Source organism: Cucurbita moschata, unplaced genomic scaffold, assembly GCF_002738365.1.
Source record: "Cucurbita moschata cultivar Rifu unplaced genomic scaffold, Cmos_1.0 Cmo_Scf00024, whole genome shotgun sequence".
Classification (NCBI taxonomy): Eukaryota; Viridiplantae; Streptophyta; class Magnoliopsida; order Cucurbitales; family Cucurbitaceae; genus Cucurbita; species Cucurbita moschata.
In genome coordinates this window covers 3,431,988-3,454,164 of record NW_019268540.1, presented here as the reverse complement: position 1 = coordinate 3,454,164, position 22,177 = coordinate 3,431,988, and the positions used below count along the sequence as shown (strand labels likewise).

Here is a 22,177-nt window from a genome sequence, read left to right as displayed (position 1 = left end):
ACGTGCCCCATGCTACTCGGGTCAGAGCGTTTGGAATCATTTAGTTTAGTTAGGTAGCTTCAGCATAATCAAATGAAAGAATAACGATACAAGTTAGCAACATTTCAGCCTTAACCTTGAGCTCAAAGAATTTAGTAAGGTAGATAAGTTGTGCTAGACTATACATCCAACCGTTATAGGTTACCAGCTAGAAACCCATAATAAGGTGAGACGACTTACCGAACCCGAGAGCTAGCCTAGACTAGTCTTAAAGCGCATTTCATAGTCTTGTGCTTAAGGGTACGACGGGAAAATACATGAATTAAAAAAAAAAAAAAAAAAAATATATATATATATGTGTGTGTAATTCGAACTTGGGCCTATCTTAATGGTCAATAGGCCCAGTGGCTCAGCCTACAACTATTAACCCGGCAGGAGAGAGGGCCAGGTGTCAGCGGCTAATGGGCTTTTGGGCTGGCACATTCGTCCTGACGTTCAGCCCAATCAGCATTTCCACATTTTTTGGGTAACTATAAATGATAACAAATTATTGAGAAAAAAATAAAAATAAATTAAGAGGCTTTCAAATTAATACCGATTTAAACTTTAAATTTTTTGTAAATAAAATAATCTCGATCCATTGTTAAGATTTAATAAATAATTCTCACAATTATATAAAACCTCAATAAATACAAACATTAATGTAATTAATTGATACAAGTATTATGTAAAGTTTTTTTTTTCTTATTTATTAATTTTTCTCTATTTTGAGGAAGACTACATTTTTTTTTGTATTTATTCGAATTCATTAATGTTTATTATTTAAATTTATGTTATAATTTTTTTTAAAATAATGAAAAATAATAAGTCAAAAAAAAAAAAAAACTCATAATTTCTCCAATGGCAGACAACTAAATTACAGAATCAAGGTGAAAAGGGAAAGAAAAAGAAGGAGAAAAACAGAAAGAGAAAATTGGCCCTACAAAATATGCATAAAAATAATAGAGGCTAATAAGCAGACAGTAATGATGATTAATAATGTAAAACATTCACATTTAAAATAATAATAATTTCTTTTTATTTTTTCTTGAATAAATAAATTATAAAAAAAAAAAAGGAAAAAAAAAACAGAATTGACAGGTAAACTCCTGGTTGTAAAGCTGTGAAGCTCATGCCTCTCTCTAATTGTGTCAAGGGTCCCACTAGGTGGACCCCACATTACCGGCCCCCCACCGGCCACCACCACCATGTGTGTGTATACCCGTTATCCGCCCCGCCACCGTCGGCTAGCCGGAATTGTAAAGTCTGCTTGGATATTTAAAAGAGAAATTATTAATTTTCAAAGATAAAATTTAGTTTTATAATTTTTTATAATTTTAAATTAATTAATGCCTATGGTTTCATAAAATTTTGAAAATTAAAGGAAATTATTTTTTTTAATTCAATTATTTTATAAGAAAAACTAAAATAAAAAAAAATAAAAAAATGAGAGCGATATTAAACTGGGTTTAATTTTGTTTAAAATTTATTTATTATTATTTTTGGAAACACGAGTTATTGCCGCAAAACGTCCATCCCTACTTTCTCTTTCTTACGCCCTTCCACCGCCCTAGAATTCTATTCAAACTTCAAACTCAACGAAACGACACCGTACCCCACCACCACGGCCCACCGAGCCACCGCCCACACCATCACCAGTTTGGTGGGTGGGTGGCGGTGGACTGTGGAGGGGGAAGCTCCATCTAAACTCGACTATTCTACGAGGGTCCCACACTAGTACACGTGGCTTGATATGATTCCTCCTCCTTTTTCAATGAATTATTATTTTAAATTTTAAATTTTCTCTTATAATTTCAATGCATTCAAAATCCTTGGCTTCTTTTACACTTTCATCTCTTTTTATAACAAATATTTAATTAATATAATTTTCATCAAAATGTTGTTAAATTATAATAAATATAGTATTTATAGCAATTATTTAAAATGGAATATAATAAATATAAAATTTCGTGGGTTAGAAGCGAATATTAAAAAAATAGAATTAATAATTTAAAAGCATCAATTATTATTAAGCTTGGAGAGCTGAAATTTCAGAATAGAGAAATGACAAAGCAAGTGGACTAGCAAGGTAACACAAACTTCGTACACCTTAAGCAAACCAAAATTCCACGTGTCAAAACATTCAAGCATTCTGTCTGGATGCCAGGTCAGCACCCAACGTGGAAATGCCCCCCTTTGAAAAAAAAAAAAAAGGTAAAAAAAAAAAAAGAATGAAGAAGAAGTAGAGGTGGTGGCTGGCTACTCTGTTCTTTTGCTTTTAGAACATTACAATTTACAACACAGAAGCATTGGCCTCATTGCCTCTGCTTTTAAATTCCCTTTTTCCCATTCTTTTAAAGTTCTTCAATCCATCAAAACCCAGCATTTAGATCTCTCTCTTTCTCTCGCAATTGTTCTGTTTTTGTTCTTGAAATTCCTCTGTTTTTGGTTCGAACTTTGATGAACAGATAGACAGAGCTCTGAATCGATTATGGTAATTGTCGATTGTTATTAGAATCTGTTTTTTGCAGCTTCAAAGAAAGAATTAAATTTGTGTTGTTGGAACAGGGGACTCCGGTGAATATCATTGTCGGATCACATGTTTGGGTTGAGGATCCTGAGGATGCTTGGATTGATGGTCAAGTTACAGATATTAGTGGAAAAAATGCCACCATAATCACCTCCATGGATAAAACTGTTAAGCTTTTCTCCTTTTCCTTCTTCTTTTTTGTTGTTCGTTCCAAGAACATGGGAGCTGGAAAAACAGAGCATGAAATTCGATTTTTTTGAGGAAGTTCTTGGTTGTTAGTGGGAGTAAAGTTTTGTTCTAAAAGAGAGAATCAGTTAAAAGGGGATCTGATTTATGAATTTTAATGCAATATTGGCTTTGTTCTTTGATTTTAAGCTTTTAAGTTTCGTTTTTATGTTGTTGTTCGTTTTCTGGGAAAAAAAATTGCATCAGATGCATAAATAAGCCATGTTTAAGCAAATTGCCAGAGAGGGGTAATTTAGTCATTTACTCCTTCCACTGTCTTTTACTGAAGACATGGCTTCTCCGGTTTCATAAATGAGAAATAAATTTCAAAATTTAATCTCCCGCGAGATTTGGGATTCTTCTCCGATGATTCTCTGCGGCGGAGAAGATGAACATTCACGGCATTTCATCGGAGCATTCGATTCCATTCTGCTACTTTTGCTTGATTTCGTTTGGGAAAAATCAATTTCGGAGGGTTTATTTAACGAATCAATCTTCGAACTGATGCTTATGATGATTATCGACTTCGATTTCAGATTGTTGCGCCAATTTCGAGTGTATATCCGAAAGACACGGAGGCGCCGCCGGCTGGGGTTGACGACATGACGAAATTGGCATACCTCCATGAACCTGGAGTTTTGCATAATCTAGCATGTCGATTTTCTCTCAACGAGATATACGTGAGTGGTTCATTTCATTCTCTTTTGCTTTCTCGGCTTATTAATCGATTGATTACAGTATCAGGATCTTGGCAACGATTTCAGTTTCGAATTCAATTTTTGATTGACATTTGAGTATTATGAACTCCGCAGACTTACACCGGGAATATTCTAATCGCCGTGAATCCTTTCCGGAGATTGCCGCATTTGTATGATATTCACATGATGGAGCAGTACAAAGGAGCTACATTCGGCGAGCTTAGTCCTCATCTTTTCGCAGTTGCAGATGCTTGCTATAGGTACAAGAGTGATGAATTTAGATCAGTATTTTGAAATTTGGGACCAAAATGAGGTTTAAACGTGTTTTAGTTCTGCACTTCTGCTGCTACATTGTGAGAGGTTGAGATGAAATTTTGTTTTCATGAATTTAGATCGATGATTAACGAGCAAGGAAGTCAGTCCATCTTAGTAAGTGGAGAGAGTGGTGCTGGTAAAACTGAGACAACGAAGATGCTCATGAGATATCTAGCGTTCATGGGAGGCAGATCAGATACAGAAGGAAGAACAGTCGAGCAGCAGGTTTTGGAGGTGAGTAACATGGCTGCAACATTTATTGTAGATGAATTTAATTAAAGTATTGAATGGAGGGTGATGTTTGTGTGATAATTCTTCAGTCCAACCCTGTGTTGGAAGCATTTGGAAATGCCAAGACCGTCAAAAACAACAATTCGAGGTGATTTATGTTTATGCTCGGTTGCTTTGTACATTGTCTTTCCTTGTTACCTCTAATATAACAAGGCAATTCTTTCAGTCGTTTTGGAAAATTTGTAGAAATACAATTTGATAAGAATTGGAAGATCTCTGGGGCTGCCATTCGTACGTACCTTCTCGAACGGTCGCGTGTTTGCCAAGTCTCGGATCCTGAGAGAAACTACCATTGTTTTTACATGCTTTGTGCAGCACCACCAGAAGTAAGCTCTCTCCATCCCTCTTTAAGTCATCTTATACAGTTTAATCTTTATCATAGCTGTGTCTGACTAGTGTTTCAATGCAGGATGTCAAGAAATACAAGTTAGCAGACCCAAGGACATATCGTTATCTTAATCAAACAAATTGTTACGAAGTGGCGAATGTTGATGATTCAAGAGAGTACTTGGAGACGAGAAACGCCATGGATGTTGTAGGAATCAGCCAGGATGAACAGGTTTGTATTTGTGTCACTCAAACTAGCTTTAAAAAAGTTGAAAATTTCCTCAACATAAGTCTTTGCTCATCCAAAATGTGTTCCGTAGGATGCTATATTTCGTGTTGTAGCTGCAATACTGCATCTTGGAAACATTGAATTCATGAAAGGGAAGGAATTTGACTCCTCCAAAGTGAAAGACGAGAAATCAAACTATCATCTTCAAACAGCAGCAGAGCTACTCATGTTAGAACTCAATATCTTTTGAAATCACCAAACAAAAGTTTCATTTCCTGAGGGCGCCTCTTCTTACATTCTTTCAATATTCTTCTCAGGTGTGATGTGAAGGCATTGGAACATTCACTCTGTCAGCGTGTCATAGTGACTCCTGATGGGAAAATTACAAAGCCATTGGACCCAGATTCAGCAGCCTTGAGTCGTGATGCATTGGCAAAAACTGTGTATTCAAGGCTGTTTGATTGGTATGTAAGCTAAATTTTTTCCTTTTTTTCTTGGTTGGTGTTCGCATTTAGAGTATCAAAATCCTGTTCCGCTTATCTTTTAAGGCTTTTCACCATATACCAATGCATATCTGAACTATGACAGGATTGTGGACAAAATTAATAGTTCAATTGGCCAAGATCCTAATGCAGCGAGCTTAATTGGTGTGCTTGATATTTATGGATTTGAAAGCTTCAAGGTCAATAGGTAAATAAACTCTAATACATGATCACAGCATCTTGGTTACAATATCTAATACATGCATTGCCTCTCAGTTTTGAGCAGCTTTGCATCAACCTGACCAATGAGAAGTTGCAGCAACATTTTAATCAGGTATGGTTGAAGCCTCGAGACGTGGTTTAAACCTTTTTTTTTCCGTTACAAAAACATAAATTAGCCTTCTCCTTGCAGCATGTTTTCAAGATGGAGCAAGAGGAGTACACGAAAGAAGAAATTAACTGGAGCTATGTTGAGTTTGTGGATAATCAGGATGTCCTTGATCTCATTGAGAAGGTACCGACTCTTATGGGCTCTCATTTGTTATATTTTGTGCTTGCTGACACCTTCTGGAGCTTGAGTAATGAATGCATCATGTTTCTCACAGAAACCTGGAGGTATCATTGCCCTGCTTGATGAAGCCTGGTATGCATTCTTACTTGTAATGTTTATGAATGACCCTGTATTTTAGTTTCAACTCGAGCATTAATAGATAAGAAATCTGTAAAATTTAACTTTTACTTTAGAATGTATGAAGGGAACCTGTTCTGTTGTTCTCCTGTCTTGCAGCATGTTTCCAAAGTCGACACATGAAACATTTGCTCAAAAGATGTATCAGACGTACAAAGGACATAAGCGGTTCAGCAAGCCAAAACTTGCTCGAACAAACTTCACAATAAACCATTATGCTGGAGATGTAGGCTACATATCACGAGTACTCTTTTATCGCGCTTAAAAGATCAGTCATTAATTTCTTATTAACAATCTTTGAATCAACAGGTTACATACCAAGCAGACCTATTTCTAGATAAAAACAAGGACTATGTAGTAGCAGAACATCAGGCTCTTCTGAATGCCTCACAATGCTCTTTTGTTGCAAATCTTTTCCCTCCACTTCCTCAGGAGAGCTCAAAGCAATCTAAGTTTTCCTCTATTGGTACTCGGTTCAAGGTACAAGTTACTTCACTTGTGGCATAGTCTTCTAGTTCTCATAGGTTCAAGACGATGACTTACTCTTCCATACAGCAACAACTCCAAGCTCTCATGGAAACATTGAATACTACAGAACCACATTATATCAGATGTGTGAAGCCCAACACAGTCTTGAAGCCTGGAATCTTTGAAAACTTCAATGTGTTGAACCAATTGAGATGTGGGGTAAGTTAAACTCTTCAAATGCCTAAATTTAAAATTTGAATTTGTAATATTTTTTGCTCTCCTCAATAACATTACTCTTGATGAATTTTGACAGGGAGTTCTCGAGGCAATTAGAATTAGCTGTGCAGGATATCCAACGAAAAGAACATTTGATGAGTTCCTTGATCGTTTTGGAATGCTTACTCCAGATATTTCAGACGGGTATAAAAAAACTAAATGTTAACTTCATGTTTGTTTTGGCTTGGCTTTGTTCATTTGTAGCAGAGATCGACTTGCATTCAAGTGGACGGTTAACTTGGGTTTTTTTAACTTTTATAGGACTGATGAAAAATCAGCATGCATGGCAATATGCGACAGAATGGGCTTAAAGGGTTATCAGGTGGGTAATAATTTAAAATATTGACGTGGGTATCAAGAAAGAACATTATCAAGCACATTTGCCAAACCCCAATTTCATTTCATTCTTTGTGCTTCAGATTGGAAAAACAAAAGTGTTTCTGAGAGCTGGACAAATGGCTGAGTTGGATGCACGACGAACTGAAATATTGGCCAATGCTGTCAGACGCATCCAGCGGCAAATTCGAACCCTTCTAACTAGGAAAGAGTTTCTCACCATGAGGAGAGCTACAATTCATATGCAGAAACATTGGAGAGGTGCCCTTTTCTTCCTTATTCATTATTTCATAAGCACGTGGAGTAACAAAATTAGTACTCAGGAACCGTTAGGAATCATGACTTTCCACTTGTCCACTTTGAGCATAAGCTCTCATGACTTTGCTTTGGGCTTCCCCAAAAGATCTCATACTTACTTATAAACCCATGATCATTCTCTAAATTAGTCAATATAGGACTCCCTCACAACAATTCTCAACAGGAACCATGTCAGTTGATCACGTAGGATAGTATGGACTAAGTTTGTTAGTTTATTTGGTGTACTTGTTGGTTTATATTTGGGGATCATATACTTTTCTAGAATGCTCTGAGTCTCAAACCTGATCTGTATGTAGGTATTTTTAGTATATAACTGAGGCTGATTAATTTCTTTGCTAATTACACCTACAGCGCAACTTGCTCGTAAGCTGTATGAGAAAATGAGGAGAGAAGCTGCTTCAATCCGTATACAGAAGCATGCACGTGCTCATGCAGACAGAAAAGCTTACACAAAATTACTTGCGTCAGCTATAGTTATTCAAACTGGTATGCGAGCAATGGCCGCTAGAAATGAGTTCAGACACAGAAGAAGAACAAAGGCAGCTATTATTGTTCAGGTAATAAATTCTCTGACAATTTTTGTTAATTGAAGGATAAAAGACATCATGTCGACAACAGGAATAAGGAATTATCAGGGGAAAAACATTTGAAGTTCAGAATCCAGAAACCAAGTAATTAAGCTCTACATTGTAATATTGGTCATTCATATACTTGAGTTTTACAGACTGAATGGCGAAGGGCATCAGCTATTTCAGCTTACAAACAGCAGCAGAAGGCAACTCTTGCCCTTCAATGCCTCTGGCGAGCTAAAGTTGCAAGGAAAGAGCTTAAAAAACTAAAGATGGTGAGTTTTTATTTATTTATTTTTATTAACATTTGAATTCACAATATGCATTAAACATCGAAAGCCATGAACTGACGTACCTATAAGCAAATGTAACTGGGTGGTGTAACAAAGGGCTTCTTCCTGTCTAGGCTGCAAGAGAAACAGGGGCACTCAAGGAGGCCAAGGACAAATTGGAGAAGCGTGTCGAGGAGCTAACGTGGCGCCTGGAATTTGAGAAGCACCTGAGGGTACGAGTCCCGTAACTTGTTGCGAGCAATGCCTGGAATTTGAGAAGCACATAGTCATAGTCAATGGCTCTTTAATTTGTTCTCAAATATTTTCTGAATAGACAAAATTTTATGATCCTGCGTTTGTAGATGGATGTTGAAGAAGCCAAGGGGCAAGAAGTTGCAAAGTTACAAAGTGCTTTGGAAGAAATGCAAGGACAGCTGGATGAAGCCAATGCTGCAATCATACGTGAGAGAGAAGAAGCAAAATTGGCCATAGAACAAGCTCCACCGGTCATTAAGGAAGTGCCCGTGGTTGATGAGACCAAGCTGGAAATGCTGAGAAATCACAATGAAGAACTTGAGGTAGCATGAGAAGGCAGCAAACACCAGCCTCTTGAAAATACCATTATTTTTGTTGTATTCAAGTTATGAATAAAACTGAAATTTCAGGGGGTGGTTGGAGAGCTGAAGAAGAAACTTGAGGAATTCGAAGAAAAGTTTGCTGAAGTAGAAAAGGAAAGTAAAGCTACACTCAAGGAGGCAGAAGAGGCACAATTGAAATCAATGCAGCTTCAGGAGACTATTGAGAGGTAGTTAACTGCTAAACGATTACATCATCTGGCCACTGCTGATAATGATCTGTAAACGCCTCATCTTCTTTACTATTTCCAGATTGGAATCAAATTTATCTAGCCTCGAGTCCGAGAACCAGGTTCTACGTCAGCAGGCTTTGGTTGCTGCAGACAATGAATCCCTCTCTGATGAACTGCAAGCGTAAGTGCTTACTATTCCTGCTGCATGCATACATATAGTTCTTTCTACATTTTTGCTTGACTAAAAAACTTGAATGATATAACAATAACATACTGCTATTTCAGCCTCAAGAGTAAGATCGGAAGTCTCGAGGCGGAGAATGAAGTTCTTCGCAACCGGACAGTAGTTGTTGAGCATGTGTCTATTCCTGCAGGGGTGCTTGCAGAAAGCAAGGTACAAATCTCTAGATCACATATTTTACTGTGAGAATATTGCTTCGATTCTTACAAGCTTCTAATGTATGCAGCCTTTGGATAACGGGCAGCCTTTAGATAACGGGCAGCCTTTAGATAACGGGCATATTGTGGAAGAAGAGATTAAAGCAACTACGGAGATTAAAGCAACTAAGGCAAGAATGAATTTCCCTATATGAGAAATCAGTAAATGCCCGTCTGTCCCTTTGTATTTGACACGGAGTTATTTTTGTCCTTTATCATCAGGAACCACCTGTTGTTCCCGTCCTAGCTAAGCAAGGCTCGCTCACAGAAAAGCAACAGGTATATTGCTATAGTTCATCTTGTGGTCATGTATGGGATATAATTGTTAGGAACCACGACTTTTCACAATAATATGATATTGTTCACTTTGAGTATAGTCTCTCATGGCTTTGGGTTTTCCCAAAGACCTCATACCAATTGAGATAGTATTCCTTACTTATAAACTCATGATCATCCTCTTAATTATCCAATGTGGGACTCCCTCCTAACAATCCTCAACAATCCTCCCCATGAACAAAATACACCATAGAGCCTCCCATGAGGACTATGGAGCCCTCGAACAACCTCCTCTTAATCGAGTCTCGACTCCTTCTTTGGAGCCCTCAAACAAAGTACACTCTTTGTTCGACACTTTAGTTACTTTTGACTACACCTTCGAGGCTCACAACTTCTTTATTCGACATTTGAGGATTTTATTTACATAGCTAAGTTAAGGGCATGACTCTGATATCATGTTAAGAATCACGACTCTCCACAGTGGTATCATATTGTCCACTTTGAGCATAAGCTCTCATGGTCTTTTGGTTTCTCCAAAAGGTCTCATACCAATGGAGATAGTATTCCTTGCATATAAACCCATGATCATCTTCTTAAATGTGGACTCCCTCTCAACCATCCTCAACAATAATATCAGAAAGAAAGAGTTATTGTTCATCAAATCATAATAAAATTGTTTCATCAATAGGAAAATCATGATGTCCTGCTCAAGTGCTTAGCAGAAGACAAACGTTTTGACAAAGGCAGACCAGTTGCAGCTTGTATTGTCTACAAGACACTTCTTCAATGGAGATCTTTTGAAGCAGATAAGACCAATATATTCGACAGAATTATTCACACAATCAGATCTTCTATAGAGGTTGGGTCTGGAAACTTCGTTGATTGTGACTCTTTTTAGAAAATCCTACTGATCCTATGAAACTGATTGCACTTGCAGAGTCAAGAAAATATCAGTGACCTTGCATATTGGCTTTCAACCACTTCTACCCTTTTCTATCTTCTTCAAAGTTCACTCAAGGCAGCCAATACAAGTACTGCAGCTTCACATCGCAACCGTACTTCCCCTTCAACCTTATTTGGTCGTATGGCATATGTATGCTTCCTACCTGAAAATTTTGGCTGATAAATAAATTTCTTGTGAACCATTCAACTAAGTATAGAAGTTTTCAGGGTCTTCGATCATCTTCAATGGGTATGGGAATTTCCAGTGGATACAGTGGAATGGTGGGAAAGACAAACAATCAATCTAAAGTTGAAGCCAAGTACCCAGCATTGCTTTTTAAGCAACATTTGGCAGCATGCATTGAAAAATTGTTTGGGATGATACGTGATAACTTGAAGAAAGAAATTAGCCCTTTCTTGCATCTATGCATACAGGTAGCCAAAATTATACAATAGAAAAGAGAAAAAACGAAGTTTTTTGAACCTTTTTTCTGACAATATCTTAATAAGCACTGACAGGCACCAAGATCAGTGAGGGCCAGATCAATAAGAGGGTCATCTAAAAATATCCATTCAAATATTGTTGCAAAACAACAAGCATCAAGTATTCACTGGCAAAGCATTGTTAATAATCTAGACCAGACCTTGGATATAATGTCTGAAAATCATGTAAGTTAAATCTATTCCTATTCATCTGTTGTTGTAGGCATTTTACGTTTAGGAGCAGGTTTCTGTTCATACAAAATTGACTTCTGCAATTTTTCAGGTTCCCTCCATGATCATGAGAAAAATCTTCCTTCAGGTTTTCTCATTCATAAATGTCCAGCTCTTCAATAGGTGAGTAACAATACAGCTTCTTTGAGCATAATCATTCCACAAGGATATGATTTACTACATAAAACCTCTACAAAAGAGATATTTTATTTATTTACTTTTTTCTGTTGGCAGCTTGTTACTACGACGTGAGTGCTGTTCCTTCAGTAATGGAGAGTACTTAAAGTTAGGTCTGCAGGAGTTGGAGCAATGGTGTACTAAAGCTACTGATACGGTGAGAGAAATGTGCTGGAATTTGAAGGTTTCGAAACAAAATCTCTTTAAACAATGAACATCTGTAACTTTTTCGTTTACTTCAACAGTATGCTGGCTCTTCCTGGAATGAACTTCAACACATAAGACAGGCAGTAGGATTTCTGGTACGTTTCTTGTAACTCGAACCGAAAAGTGAAACCAATCAGGTTTTCTGTGATTGGATTGAGGACTCATACTCTTGGTCCCATCTCTGCAGGTGTTACACCAGAAGTCCCAGAAAAGTTTGAATGAGATAACAGATGAATTGTGCCCGGTAACTACATCAGTGTTCTTGAAAAAAAAAAAAAAAACATCTGATTTTAACTTGAATTTTTTTTTTCTTTCTTAATTTCATTTGTAAGAACTTTATGGTATTTTGACCCTTAATTCTTCTTCTTGTTTGTTTTTGTATCAGATTCTGAGCATCCCGCAAATATATCGCATAGGAACGATGTTCTGGGACGACAAATATGGAACTCAGGGGTTATCTCCTGATGTAAGTGATTATTCATCCTTGTTGTCGATTAATTTAATAAACCACAAGATATTTGAAACAAAAAATTGCACACTTTGGCTGTTCTGCAGATAATTGGAAGAATGAGAGTCCTATTAGCAGAAGACTCCATCAACATCCCAAACAACTCTTTCCTGCTTGATGTGGATTCAAGGTACAAATTTGCATTCTATATCCCAAGTTTATTCTGAATCTTTTGTGATTTATAATCTCTATGATTCTAAAGATCAATACTTATCAATCCTACCATTTTCAGCATACCATTTTCAATAGAAGAAGTATTCCGGTCCTTCGGCGAGGTTAACCTGTCCGATATCGACCCGCCGCCGCTCATAAGACAAAGATCTGATTTCCATTTTCTACTGCAGCAAGTGAGTGAATGATATATGATAATGCAGAAATGGAAAGCTTCTCTTCAACTTAACCACAATTGAGGAAGTTGAAGAAACATTACACAGTGCTGTTGATTGGTTTCCCACATTGAATTTTTCCCTCTTGATTTTTCTTTTTGTGGGGGGTGGGAGAGATGGTGTGTTTTCGTGTTAATTCTTTATTCGTTGATTTTGTACATTATACGTGTGGTGTGTGTATGTTTCTTGTTTTGGTTTCCAGGAAAGAGATGGCCAAACCTTTGCGTTCTGGGCAAAATTTTGAGTGAGCTTTTTTCAAACACAATAAGGGTTTACAGGATTTCGTTCACTTATGGATAGAAATGAAAGGAAAATTCAAGAATTTATGTATCTTTTCAGCAAAATTGAAGAATTCAAATTTTCTTGCAATATGTAATATATATATATTTTTTTCGATTGATATTATAATGTATTAACTAGATGAATTGTGCTCGTGTTAATACTTAAATAATATATTTTAAGGCTTGTGGGGACCTGCATAGAATGAGAGATTTTTTTTTTAGTTAAATGGGGACAAAGATAGATATTACATTCTCCTCGGACCTTGCCCCAATTCTCATTGCATTATTCTTTCAGAAATATTTTTAAATTTGTTAAAATGTTTTGTATTTTGTAATGCTTAGAAAATGAAAATTATTAGGTAATAAATTTCTTTTTTTGTTCCTCAAAATTATAAAATTATATATAGGTACAGACATAGAGGCAGCCCTATAGAAGAATAATCCTTATGAACATCCACATTTCAAAATGATATTTCTATAATTATTAATGCTACACCATGAATGTCATTTATATATATAATTACAAATGTTATTGATGCAATTTTGCTCCTATTATCATAAAAAATCTTTTTTCCCTATAACTATGATCTCGAATTAAGATTACATTTTTACCATTCTAAATGGAGTTTAACCATCAATATCATCAATAGATTAACAATTTATGAGCATTTATATATATTTTAACAATATTTCCTACGTATGAAAAGAAGAAAACTTTGAATCTCTCGTCGGACTATATCACATTGGAATTTTTAAACAGTTTTTCAATTTTATTATTACGAAAAATGTCGAGATGGAGTTGAGAATTAAATTGTTAACAGGGACAATGATGATATTGACCTAGCGACGAAAGAGGAGGGATTTTGTTGATTCGAAAATTTTAATTTTTAATATGTGAAAGCATATAATAACCAAATTAGATTTGATTGTGAGGATATGACTTGAATGATGTATGTGCATTTATTATGATTGATAGTCAAACTTAGGGTTATAACTTTATCACTTTCTTCATTTGGATTTTATCCCACAACAGAAACGTCATCTGCATTTGATGCATGTGATTCAACAGCATTCATGATATTTACACCCCTTTTAATTCTCTCTCTTTTATTTTAAGGTTCAAAAAAAAAAAAAAAAACATTTATTTTTAACACTATTTTTATAAATTATTAATCTAACAGTAGATATTGGCCTCGCTTTTATTTTCAAGGTTTTTCTAAAAAATTTTAAAACTAGTTGAAAAAGATTTCCACGCCCTTATAATAAATGTTTCATTTGTCTTTTCCACCAATATGGGTTCTCACAATTTTAGGAGTCCAACATCTTGGTTGATACTCGTTTCTCTCTCTAAACACTACATTAGCATCACTAAATGAATGACGTAAAATCGATTAGTAAGATAAAAAGTAAAAAATATTATGCTAATTTGTATTAATAAGTTATTTAGAAAGGAAAAAGGAAAAAAAAGAAAAAAGTCTCTAGCAATGATTAGGGTTTAAAATTAGGGTATGGCAGGAATCTTTTCACGGATCACCATTGTTCCCCCAACTAATCTTTTGAGGTCCATAATCGGACAATAATTGTGCCCTCAACCCTTTTCATTTAACTTCAAATTTTTACCTTTTTTTTTTCCTTCTCCAAAATATGAACCCAATAACATAAATAAAACATCTATTATTTTTTTAAGGCTAACTATTTGATATTTGATATTATATTTTTTATAATTTTTTTTTCTCCAAGTATATGATTTTTTTTCTTGCTTTTATAAAAATTATAAAAATGTTAAGAATCACGATTGATATAATATATATATTAAACTTATTTTTGGGTCAATCTTTGACTTTCGAACTGTCCAAGTGGGTGTGGAGAAGTGCCAAATTTTAACTATTGATCCATTGAATGTGAAAGAAAAAAAAAGTCCAATCTCTTGGAACTAGTTTTTAGGTAAAGATGAACTAAGTCAACATCAATAAGTGGTATGTTAGGTAGGTAATAACATCGTTTTCGAAAGATCGAGTCGATAGTGAGATCCAATTCAAATTTTGATGTATCACAAAAAAATTAATTAGTCGAGATCGTTATCACGACAAAATTGTTATATCAAACGCATCGAGATAACATTATTAGATATAAATATGAACGATAATTTCACCTTTTAAATATGTTTATCGTATCCTTAATCAATTATGCCTGATTTCTACGATTTTAATATTTGGTCAATTATTTTGTTTTCTTAGAATTACCTTTTATCATAAAATTAAGACGTTAGTTCGTAATTTTATTATTATTATTATTATTTGAAAATAAAATTTTTGAGTGACGTTAGTTCATATTATCGATTAATTTATATTATTGGCTAAACGATGTCTACCGTGAATTAATTAAACTCCTTTAAAATATTTTTTTTTGTAATCTTAACAACAATTAGTGGCTTTAAAAGCTGGATTTGGACAGCATTACCCACTTTTTAAATCTTCCATTTGTATTCCTCCACCATATCCTATCTTTTTCTCTTTTGTTTTTTGCTTTTTTTTTCCATCGATTGGGACCGTGTTTCTTCTCAGTAGTATCTATCTAAAACGCGTCTATTAAAGAGAGGTTTCCTCATTTTTATAAGTCATATTTTCTTTCCCTCTTTGATCGATGCAGAACCTCACAATTCACCCTATTTGGGGGCTAGTGTCCTCGTTGACATACTGCCCGTAATCTGGCTCTGATAGCATTTATAACAGCTCAAGCTCACAGCTAGCATATATTGTTCACTTTGATCCGTTACGTATCGTCGTCAACCTCATAGTTTTAAAACGCGTCTACTAAAAAGGGGTTTTTACTCTCCTCTTCAATCGTCGAAAAAACCACAGCCACACATTTTCTCTTACCATCAACCAACCATTCATCCCACTAACGTTTTCACTTCATCTCTCGAACTCTTTTTTCATGAACATACTGATTTCAACTTCTAAACTTCTTAATCAAGAATATACGTCTCTTTTAACCGGTTAATATTTTTTTATTAAAATAATATCCAGAAAATAGAAAAGTCAATACAAAATTAAAAATTATAAATCCAACAAAGGCAGATACAGGCTAGCAACTGATGCAGAGCTTATATATAAATTTCGAGTTCCTTCATTACAAGACAAAAACCCTAATTGATTGAGAGACAGAGAAACCAAAGTGTGGGCTACAAACCCCACACCACCTTTCCACATACATAGATCTGGATAACACTCACTAATTCTCTTTTTCTCTTTTTTTTTTTTAATTAATTTATTTCAATATTAAAATAATTAAAATTTAAAATAATCCCGACTTTATCAACCAAACCAGTTGTAATATAAAGTAAATTAACGTAGAATCTTACAAATCTAATCTAATTTAAAATAATTACGACTTTACCAACCAAACCATTAATGTAAAATAATTTACGAAATGAATTTATTCATGTTTGTAAGTTAATTTTCATGAAAATAATACATTTATGAGTAATTATTCATTTTTGATTGTTATATACTTTTTATAAGTATTTTCAAATTTTAATTTAATTTTTTTAAATAGACATTGACCATAATACCCCTACGTCTGAGATTGGGGTCAGCGACAAAGAAAATGGCGTCGGCAGTTTCTGGTGGACTGTCGCAAACTGGGCAGGGGCATGGCGTGGAAAATAAAAATAACTAATTTTATTTTAATTACAAAGTATGCCCTTCTCTTCTACACATCACTCGTGAGGATATATATATATATATATATAATAAAAACTATGGTCTAAAATTTTACGACTCATTGTGAAAATTCCATAAAGTTCTCCAACTTTTTTCCACTCAAAATTCAGTGAAATGGGTGCTCTAAAGCTGCTGTTGCTGTTAGTGGTTTCTTTATCAGTGGCGGCGGCGGCGGGGAAATCCAGCCACCACCGTCACCGTCACCGTCTCCGGCGATTCGAAGCTCAGCTCCACCTGAAGAAGCTGAATAAACCTGCCGTCAAGTCCATCAAGGTTATGAAGCTTCTCTATTCTTCTTCTTCTTTGGGTATACACTTGAATTGAAGAACTTAAAATGTGTTCTTGTTACAGAGTCCCGATGGGGATATAATTGACTGTGTTCATATGGCTCATCAGCCAGCTTTCGATCATCCTCTTCTCAAAAACCATACAATTCAGGTCTTTTTTTCTTCAATTCTCCAAATTTTCGGTTTTGGGTCGTTTTTTTCTTCAATTTCTGAGATGGGTTTTTTCAGATGAGGCCAAATTTTCATCCAGAAGGGGTTTTAAGTGACAATAAAATGTCTTCAAAAGGTTCAGAACCAAAGCCCATAACTCAATCATGGCACTTGAAGGGAAGGTGTCCAAAAGGGACGATTCCCATTAGAAGAACAACAAAAAGAGACATTTTGAGAGCAAATTCTGTGAAAAACTATGGGAGGAAGAAGCCTCAAGCCACTGCCAAACCAACCTCCATTGATATCGATCTCAATGGCCAAACAGGACATCAGGTACTTCAAGAAACAGAGCATATTGTTCGTATTTGTTCTTTACAATTTTTTTCAAAATGTGGATTTTTACTTTTTGCCTTTGCTTTTGGAGTTGTTAGCATGCAATAACATATGTTGAAGGAGGACAATACTATGGAGCTAAAGCAACCATAAACGTTTGGTCTCCCAAAATCCAACACCCAAACGAATTCAGCCTCTCCCAGATCTGGATTCTTGGAGGAACTTTTGGGGAAGATCTTAATAGCATTGAAGCTGGTTGGCAGGTTCATAAAATCTTCATTAATTCCCAGTTTTTGTATCAAAGATTTCACCTTTTTGAGTAATTTTTTCTAACAAAAACAGGTTAGCCCTGATTTATATGGAGATAACAACACCAGATTCTTCACTTACTGGACTGTAAGTTCTTCAAATTTCATAACTTTTTATGAATTCCCCTCTAAATTTCGATCAAAATTGACCTGAATTCGTTGTTTTTTTTGAAACAGAGTGATGCATATCAAGCTACTGGCTGCTACAATCTCCTCTGTTCTGGGTTTGTTCAAATCAATAATGAAATTGCTCTGGGTGCTAGCATTTATCCCATTTCTTCTTACAGAGGCTCTCAATATGATATTAGCTTGCTCATCTGGAAGGTCAGCTTCAAAGAACATAACCCAATTCGACCAATTGAAAACAGAGCATCTCTGACAAATTTTTTTAAAAATTTGTTTTTAGGACCCGAAGGAAGGAAACTGGTGGATGCAATTCGGAAATAGCTATGTTTTGGGTTACTGGCCGGCGTTCTTGTTCTCCTACCTCACGGACTGCGCCTCCATGGTCGAATGGGGCGGCGAAGTCGTTAACTCTGAATCTGACGGCCAACACACTTCCACTCAAATGGGTAGCGGCCACTTCCCCGGCGAGGGCTTCGGCAAGGCCGGCTACTTTAGGAACATTCAGGTTCGTTAATTCAGTGTTAAAATTAAAATAATTTGATTAAATTATCTTATTTTAGTATCAAAAACAGGTGGTGGACGGCTCCAATAATCTCCGGCAGCCGGAGGATATCGGAACTTTCACAGAGCAACCCAGTTGCTACGATGTTCAGAACGGGAAGTCCGGCGACTGGGGTAATTACTTCTTCTACGGCGGCCCGGGCAGAAATCCAAACTGCCCGTGATAAAATTCTCTCTCTAAATATATAAAAATATATTTTTAAATGCATTTCTTGTGCATTATTTTTAGTGGGTATTATTGAGATATGTTTAACTTGTGATGAAGCTTCTCTCTCTCTCCATCTCTCTCCCTGCACATCAACTTTGGGAGAGAGAGAGAGAGAGAGGCTGATTTGTTTGTTTCGAAAGCTTAGAAGGAAGAAAAAACAAAAAAACACGGCTAATTATTTGTTTTATCTCTTTGGAAATGTGTATAAGTGTGTTTAATTTTCTTGTTCGTCTTTGGTTTACTAGAATTTGAATCGTGAAATCCAGCAAGTTTATAATTTATAACGATGTGTATGACGTTTAATGGATTAGACTCGTATAGAGTAAATTATGTCTCGTAATTATCTGTGAGATTCTATATTGGTTGGAGAGGAGAACGAAACCTTCTTTATAAAAATGGTGAAATATCTCCCTACAACAGACTTGTTTTAAAAAAGTGAGACTGATGACGATACGTAATTAGTTAAAAAGGATAATTTCTGTTAGCGGTAGCCTCGGGCTGTTACAGTTGGTATGAGAGCCAGACATCGAGTTGTGTGACAGCGAGAATATTAGATACCCAAAAGGGTAGATTGTAAGACCGACCCCACATCGGTTGGAGAGGGGAACAAAACATTATTTATAAAGATATAGAAATTTTTCCCTAATAGACACGTTTTAAAATCATGAGGCTGATAACAATATGTAACAAGCTAAAACAGACAATATCTACTAGGGGTAGCTTGAGACTGCAAAAGTTAGTATTAGAGTCTGACACCAGGGGGTGTGTTAATAAAGACGCTGACCCTTAAGAGGATGGATTGTGAGACCCCATTATCGGTTAGAGAGTGAAATGAAACATTTTTTTTTCTATAAGAGTATAGAAATCTTTCCCTAATACATAACGAGTCAAATTAAAACTGCGAGACTGACGATGATACATAACGAGTCCAATTAGACAATATTTGCTAACTACGGCCTCGAACGGTTACGTTATTCCAAACCCTAAACCCTAATATAATTAGAGAATATAGTTAACCTAAGTGTTTAATGGCATGTGTAATGAATTATTATTGAATAATGGATGAGGTTAAGAATATAGGTATATGATTTGAAATAATATTAAGATGAAGGTGTGGTTTTTATTTTTAATATCCCTAATCCCATAACCAAAATAAATGTCAGAAGAGTCAAAGTCAACCTGCTTTTTTTGTCCGAACAGATGCATGTGGGTCGTTGGATCCATGTGAACTGTTGGTGTGTTCCAAATCTGACAGGTAATGTTTCAGTTTCAGCTCAAATATTCCATCAAAATAATTAATCCAAACAAAAAATAATTTAATCTCTTGCCTTTTTGTCTTCCACATTTTCTATCATTTTCTTTTAATTTTTTAATGGGTTACTAAATTCGAGTTTTTTTTCTTCTAATTATGGGTTTAGGGTTTAAATTCAAAGAAAATACAAGTCTAAGGTTAGGAGATATTGTCCATTTTGACCCGTTACGTATCGTCGTTAGCCTCACAATTTTTAAAATACGTATACTAGGGAGAAGTTTTCACACCCTTATAAGAAATATTTCGTTTCTTTCTCCAACCGATGTGGGATTTCACAATCCACTCTTTTTTCAGGGTCAGTGTCCTTGCTAGAACACCACTCGATGCTTGGCTCTGATACTATTTGTATCTGTTGGATGATGAAAGTCCCACATCCCAGCTAATTTAGGGAATGATCATGGGTTTATAAACAAAGAATACTTTCTCCATTGGGATGAAGCCTTTTGGGAAGCACAAAACAAAGTCATGAGAGCATATGCTCAAAGTCGACAATATCATACCATTGTGGAGAGTCATGTGGAGAGTCATGTTCGTTTGACCTAAAACAATACGTGTGTTTCATATTGAAAAGTTAAAAGGAAATAATAGGATAACATATTTTTATATGAATATAAGAAGAAACAAAGGTACACTGAGAGCACATGATATGAAGACATAAAAGGAATCTAAAATTCCACGAGATTAGATTCCATTCCAGCTACTTTTATTTTATTTGATTACATAATATATATACTAATTTCTCCAAGTTTATAGTAGAATGCTGCCAGCTCCTGTCTCATAATCAACTAATCCTGAAAATTAACAACACAAACAACGCTAATTAACAATACTTTCTTCAAACAAAAATTCAATTTTAGTGTATAGAATTTCATACTTGGAACAGTCAATTCCAGCTGAGATGCTAAAAGGCAGTGTAATGCCGCAATTTCCAGGAAGATCTTCAGCCAATTTAGCGTTGTATTTCACACTACCAGCAACTGATTTGATGCATTCGCATGCAGCCTTCTTGTCATCACTGCTTGTGGCTGCCAATGACAGCGCTTTGGCACCATCGCAGCATGCGCTTGGCGGCTTCCCACTGCCGCTCATGAGGTAGCTCACGCATGGCATCAAGTCCTTTGTCACGTCATTGCATGAGATTGCTGCCTCTGATTCTTGAAGAAGCAATAGCATCATGCACACGATGGTTACTTTAAGAGATGCCATGGCTTGTAGCTTATGGGATTGAGTGGAGGGTGTGATATGATACTCCAACTTTATGTAGAGGGATTTGGATGAGAAGAAATGGTGGCTGGTTTGACTAAGGGTTTTCTTCTTCTTTTTTTACTTATGGGCTATCAAACAAGTTATTGTATTGTATGATATGATGATTCTTGCACTCAAATGGAAAGTTCAACCACTCTAGAATTGTCTTGTTGTTCTATACTACAAGAAATGGAAAGGGTGTGGATATGGGTTTGGGATCGTTAGGTTGAAAATGCATAAATAGTTGGATGTAGTTGAAATTTGGATAGCTCGAGAACGAGTGTATATAATGGACATATGGGTTTGTGTTGATTAGGTTGAAAATGCATAAATAGTTCGATGCAAGTTGAAATTTCATGCCCGTTTGAAATTTGGGTAGCTCAAGAATGAGTGCGTATAATAGACATATTGGTTTGTGTGGGTTAGGTTGAAAATGCATAAATAGTTCGATACAGTTGAAATTTTACGTGAGAACAAACATTCTTTATAAAGGTGTGAAAACTTCATCCTAATAGACGCATTTTAAAATCATGAGGCCAACGATAATACGTAACAGACTAAAGTGAACAATGTCTATTAGTGATGAATTTGGGCTATTACAAATAGTATCAGAGTCAGACACCGAGAGGATTGTGAGATCTCACATGGGTTAGAGAGGGGAACAAAGCATTTTTTAGATGTGGAAACCTCTCTCTAGTAGATGCATTTTAAAACTGTCAAGTTAAAGACGATATAAGTCAAAGCGAACAATATCTACTAGCGGTGGGCTTGAATGATTACATTTTATGCCCATTTAAAATTTGGATAGCTCGAGAATGAGTGCATATAATAGACATATGACACGAAACGGGAGCTAACCCAATCAAATTTATTTGAATTTAGTATTAGCATCAAGATTCATAATATAAACTTTTTGAATATGAAGACGTAATAATATTAGCACATAATATATATATATATATATATATAAAGGATTTTATAATGGCATTTAAAAGCATTGTATAGATGGACCATGCCTTGATTTTGGTGAGATTCTTAAGCATCGGCTATGTTGGACGGTTCCACAAACCCACGATTTGACGTTTCAAAAAGCTACCTCTACAGCTGGCATCCTTTGTCCTTTTTTTTTTTTTTTTTTTTTTA

General features: G+C 35.6%; 3 protein-coding genes across 3 annotated transcripts; 2 read left to right on the top strand and 1 right to left on the bottom strand.

The window, feature by feature from the left end:
* The first annotated feature begins 2,279 nt into the window (after positions 1–2,279).
* On the top strand, positions 2,280–12,828 carry LOC111460975 (myosin-12-like). Its single transcript, XM_023104378.1, has 40 exons — positions 2,280–2,512; positions 2,587–2,715; positions 3,310–3,453; positions 3,586–3,731; positions 3,864–4,020; positions 4,107–4,165; positions 4,244–4,403; positions 4,487–4,636; positions 4,725–4,861; positions 4,951–5,097; positions 5,222–5,323; positions 5,392–5,449; positions 5,528–5,629; positions 5,721–5,758; positions 5,903–6,029; positions 6,113–6,283; positions 6,359–6,490; positions 6,585–6,691; positions 6,809–6,869; positions 6,967–7,144; positions 7,553–7,758; positions 7,926–8,045; positions 8,177–8,275; positions 8,405–8,620; positions 8,708–8,847; positions 8,930–9,031; positions 9,136–9,244; positions 9,318–9,419; positions 9,511–9,567; positions 10,253–10,423; positions 10,502–10,657; positions 10,735–10,941; positions 11,026–11,175; positions 11,273–11,343; positions 11,455–11,554; positions 11,643–11,699; positions 11,792–11,848; positions 11,990–12,070; positions 12,160–12,242; positions 12,345–12,828. The coding sequence occupies exons 1-40, from the start codon at positions 2,510–2,512 to the stop codon at positions 12,469–12,471; spliced, it is 4,719 nt and encodes a 1,572-aa protein (XP_022960146.1). The 5' UTR covers positions 2,280–2,509; the 3' UTR covers positions 12,472–12,828.
* A 3,713-nt stretch (positions 12,829–16,541) lies between these two features.
* On the top strand, positions 16,542–18,700 carry LOC111460689. The gene is made up of 8 exons (XM_023103923.1): positions 16,542–16,777; positions 16,856–16,942; positions 17,020–17,274; positions 17,373–17,537; positions 17,617–17,670; positions 17,760–17,906; positions 17,989–18,213; positions 18,281–18,700. Exons 1-8 carry the CDS (start codon positions 16,619–16,621, stop codon positions 18,431–18,433), a joined length of 1,245 nt encoding a protein of 414 aa, XP_022959691.1. The 5' UTR covers positions 16,542–16,618; the 3' UTR covers positions 18,434–18,700.
* Positions 18,701–20,366: 1,666 nt separating this feature from the next.
* Positions 20,367–21,138, bottom strand: LOC111460693 (non-specific lipid-transfer protein 8-like). Its single transcript, XM_023103928.1, has 2 exons — positions 20,664–21,138; positions 20,367–20,580 (listed from the first exon to the last, which is right to left on the bottom strand). The coding sequence occupies exons 1-2, from the start codon at positions 20,993–20,995 to the stop codon at positions 20,571–20,573; spliced, it is 342 nt and encodes a 113-aa protein (XP_022959696.1). The 5' UTR covers positions 20,996–21,138; the 3' UTR covers positions 20,367–20,570.
* Between the last annotated feature and the right edge of the window lie 1,039 nt (positions 21,139–22,177).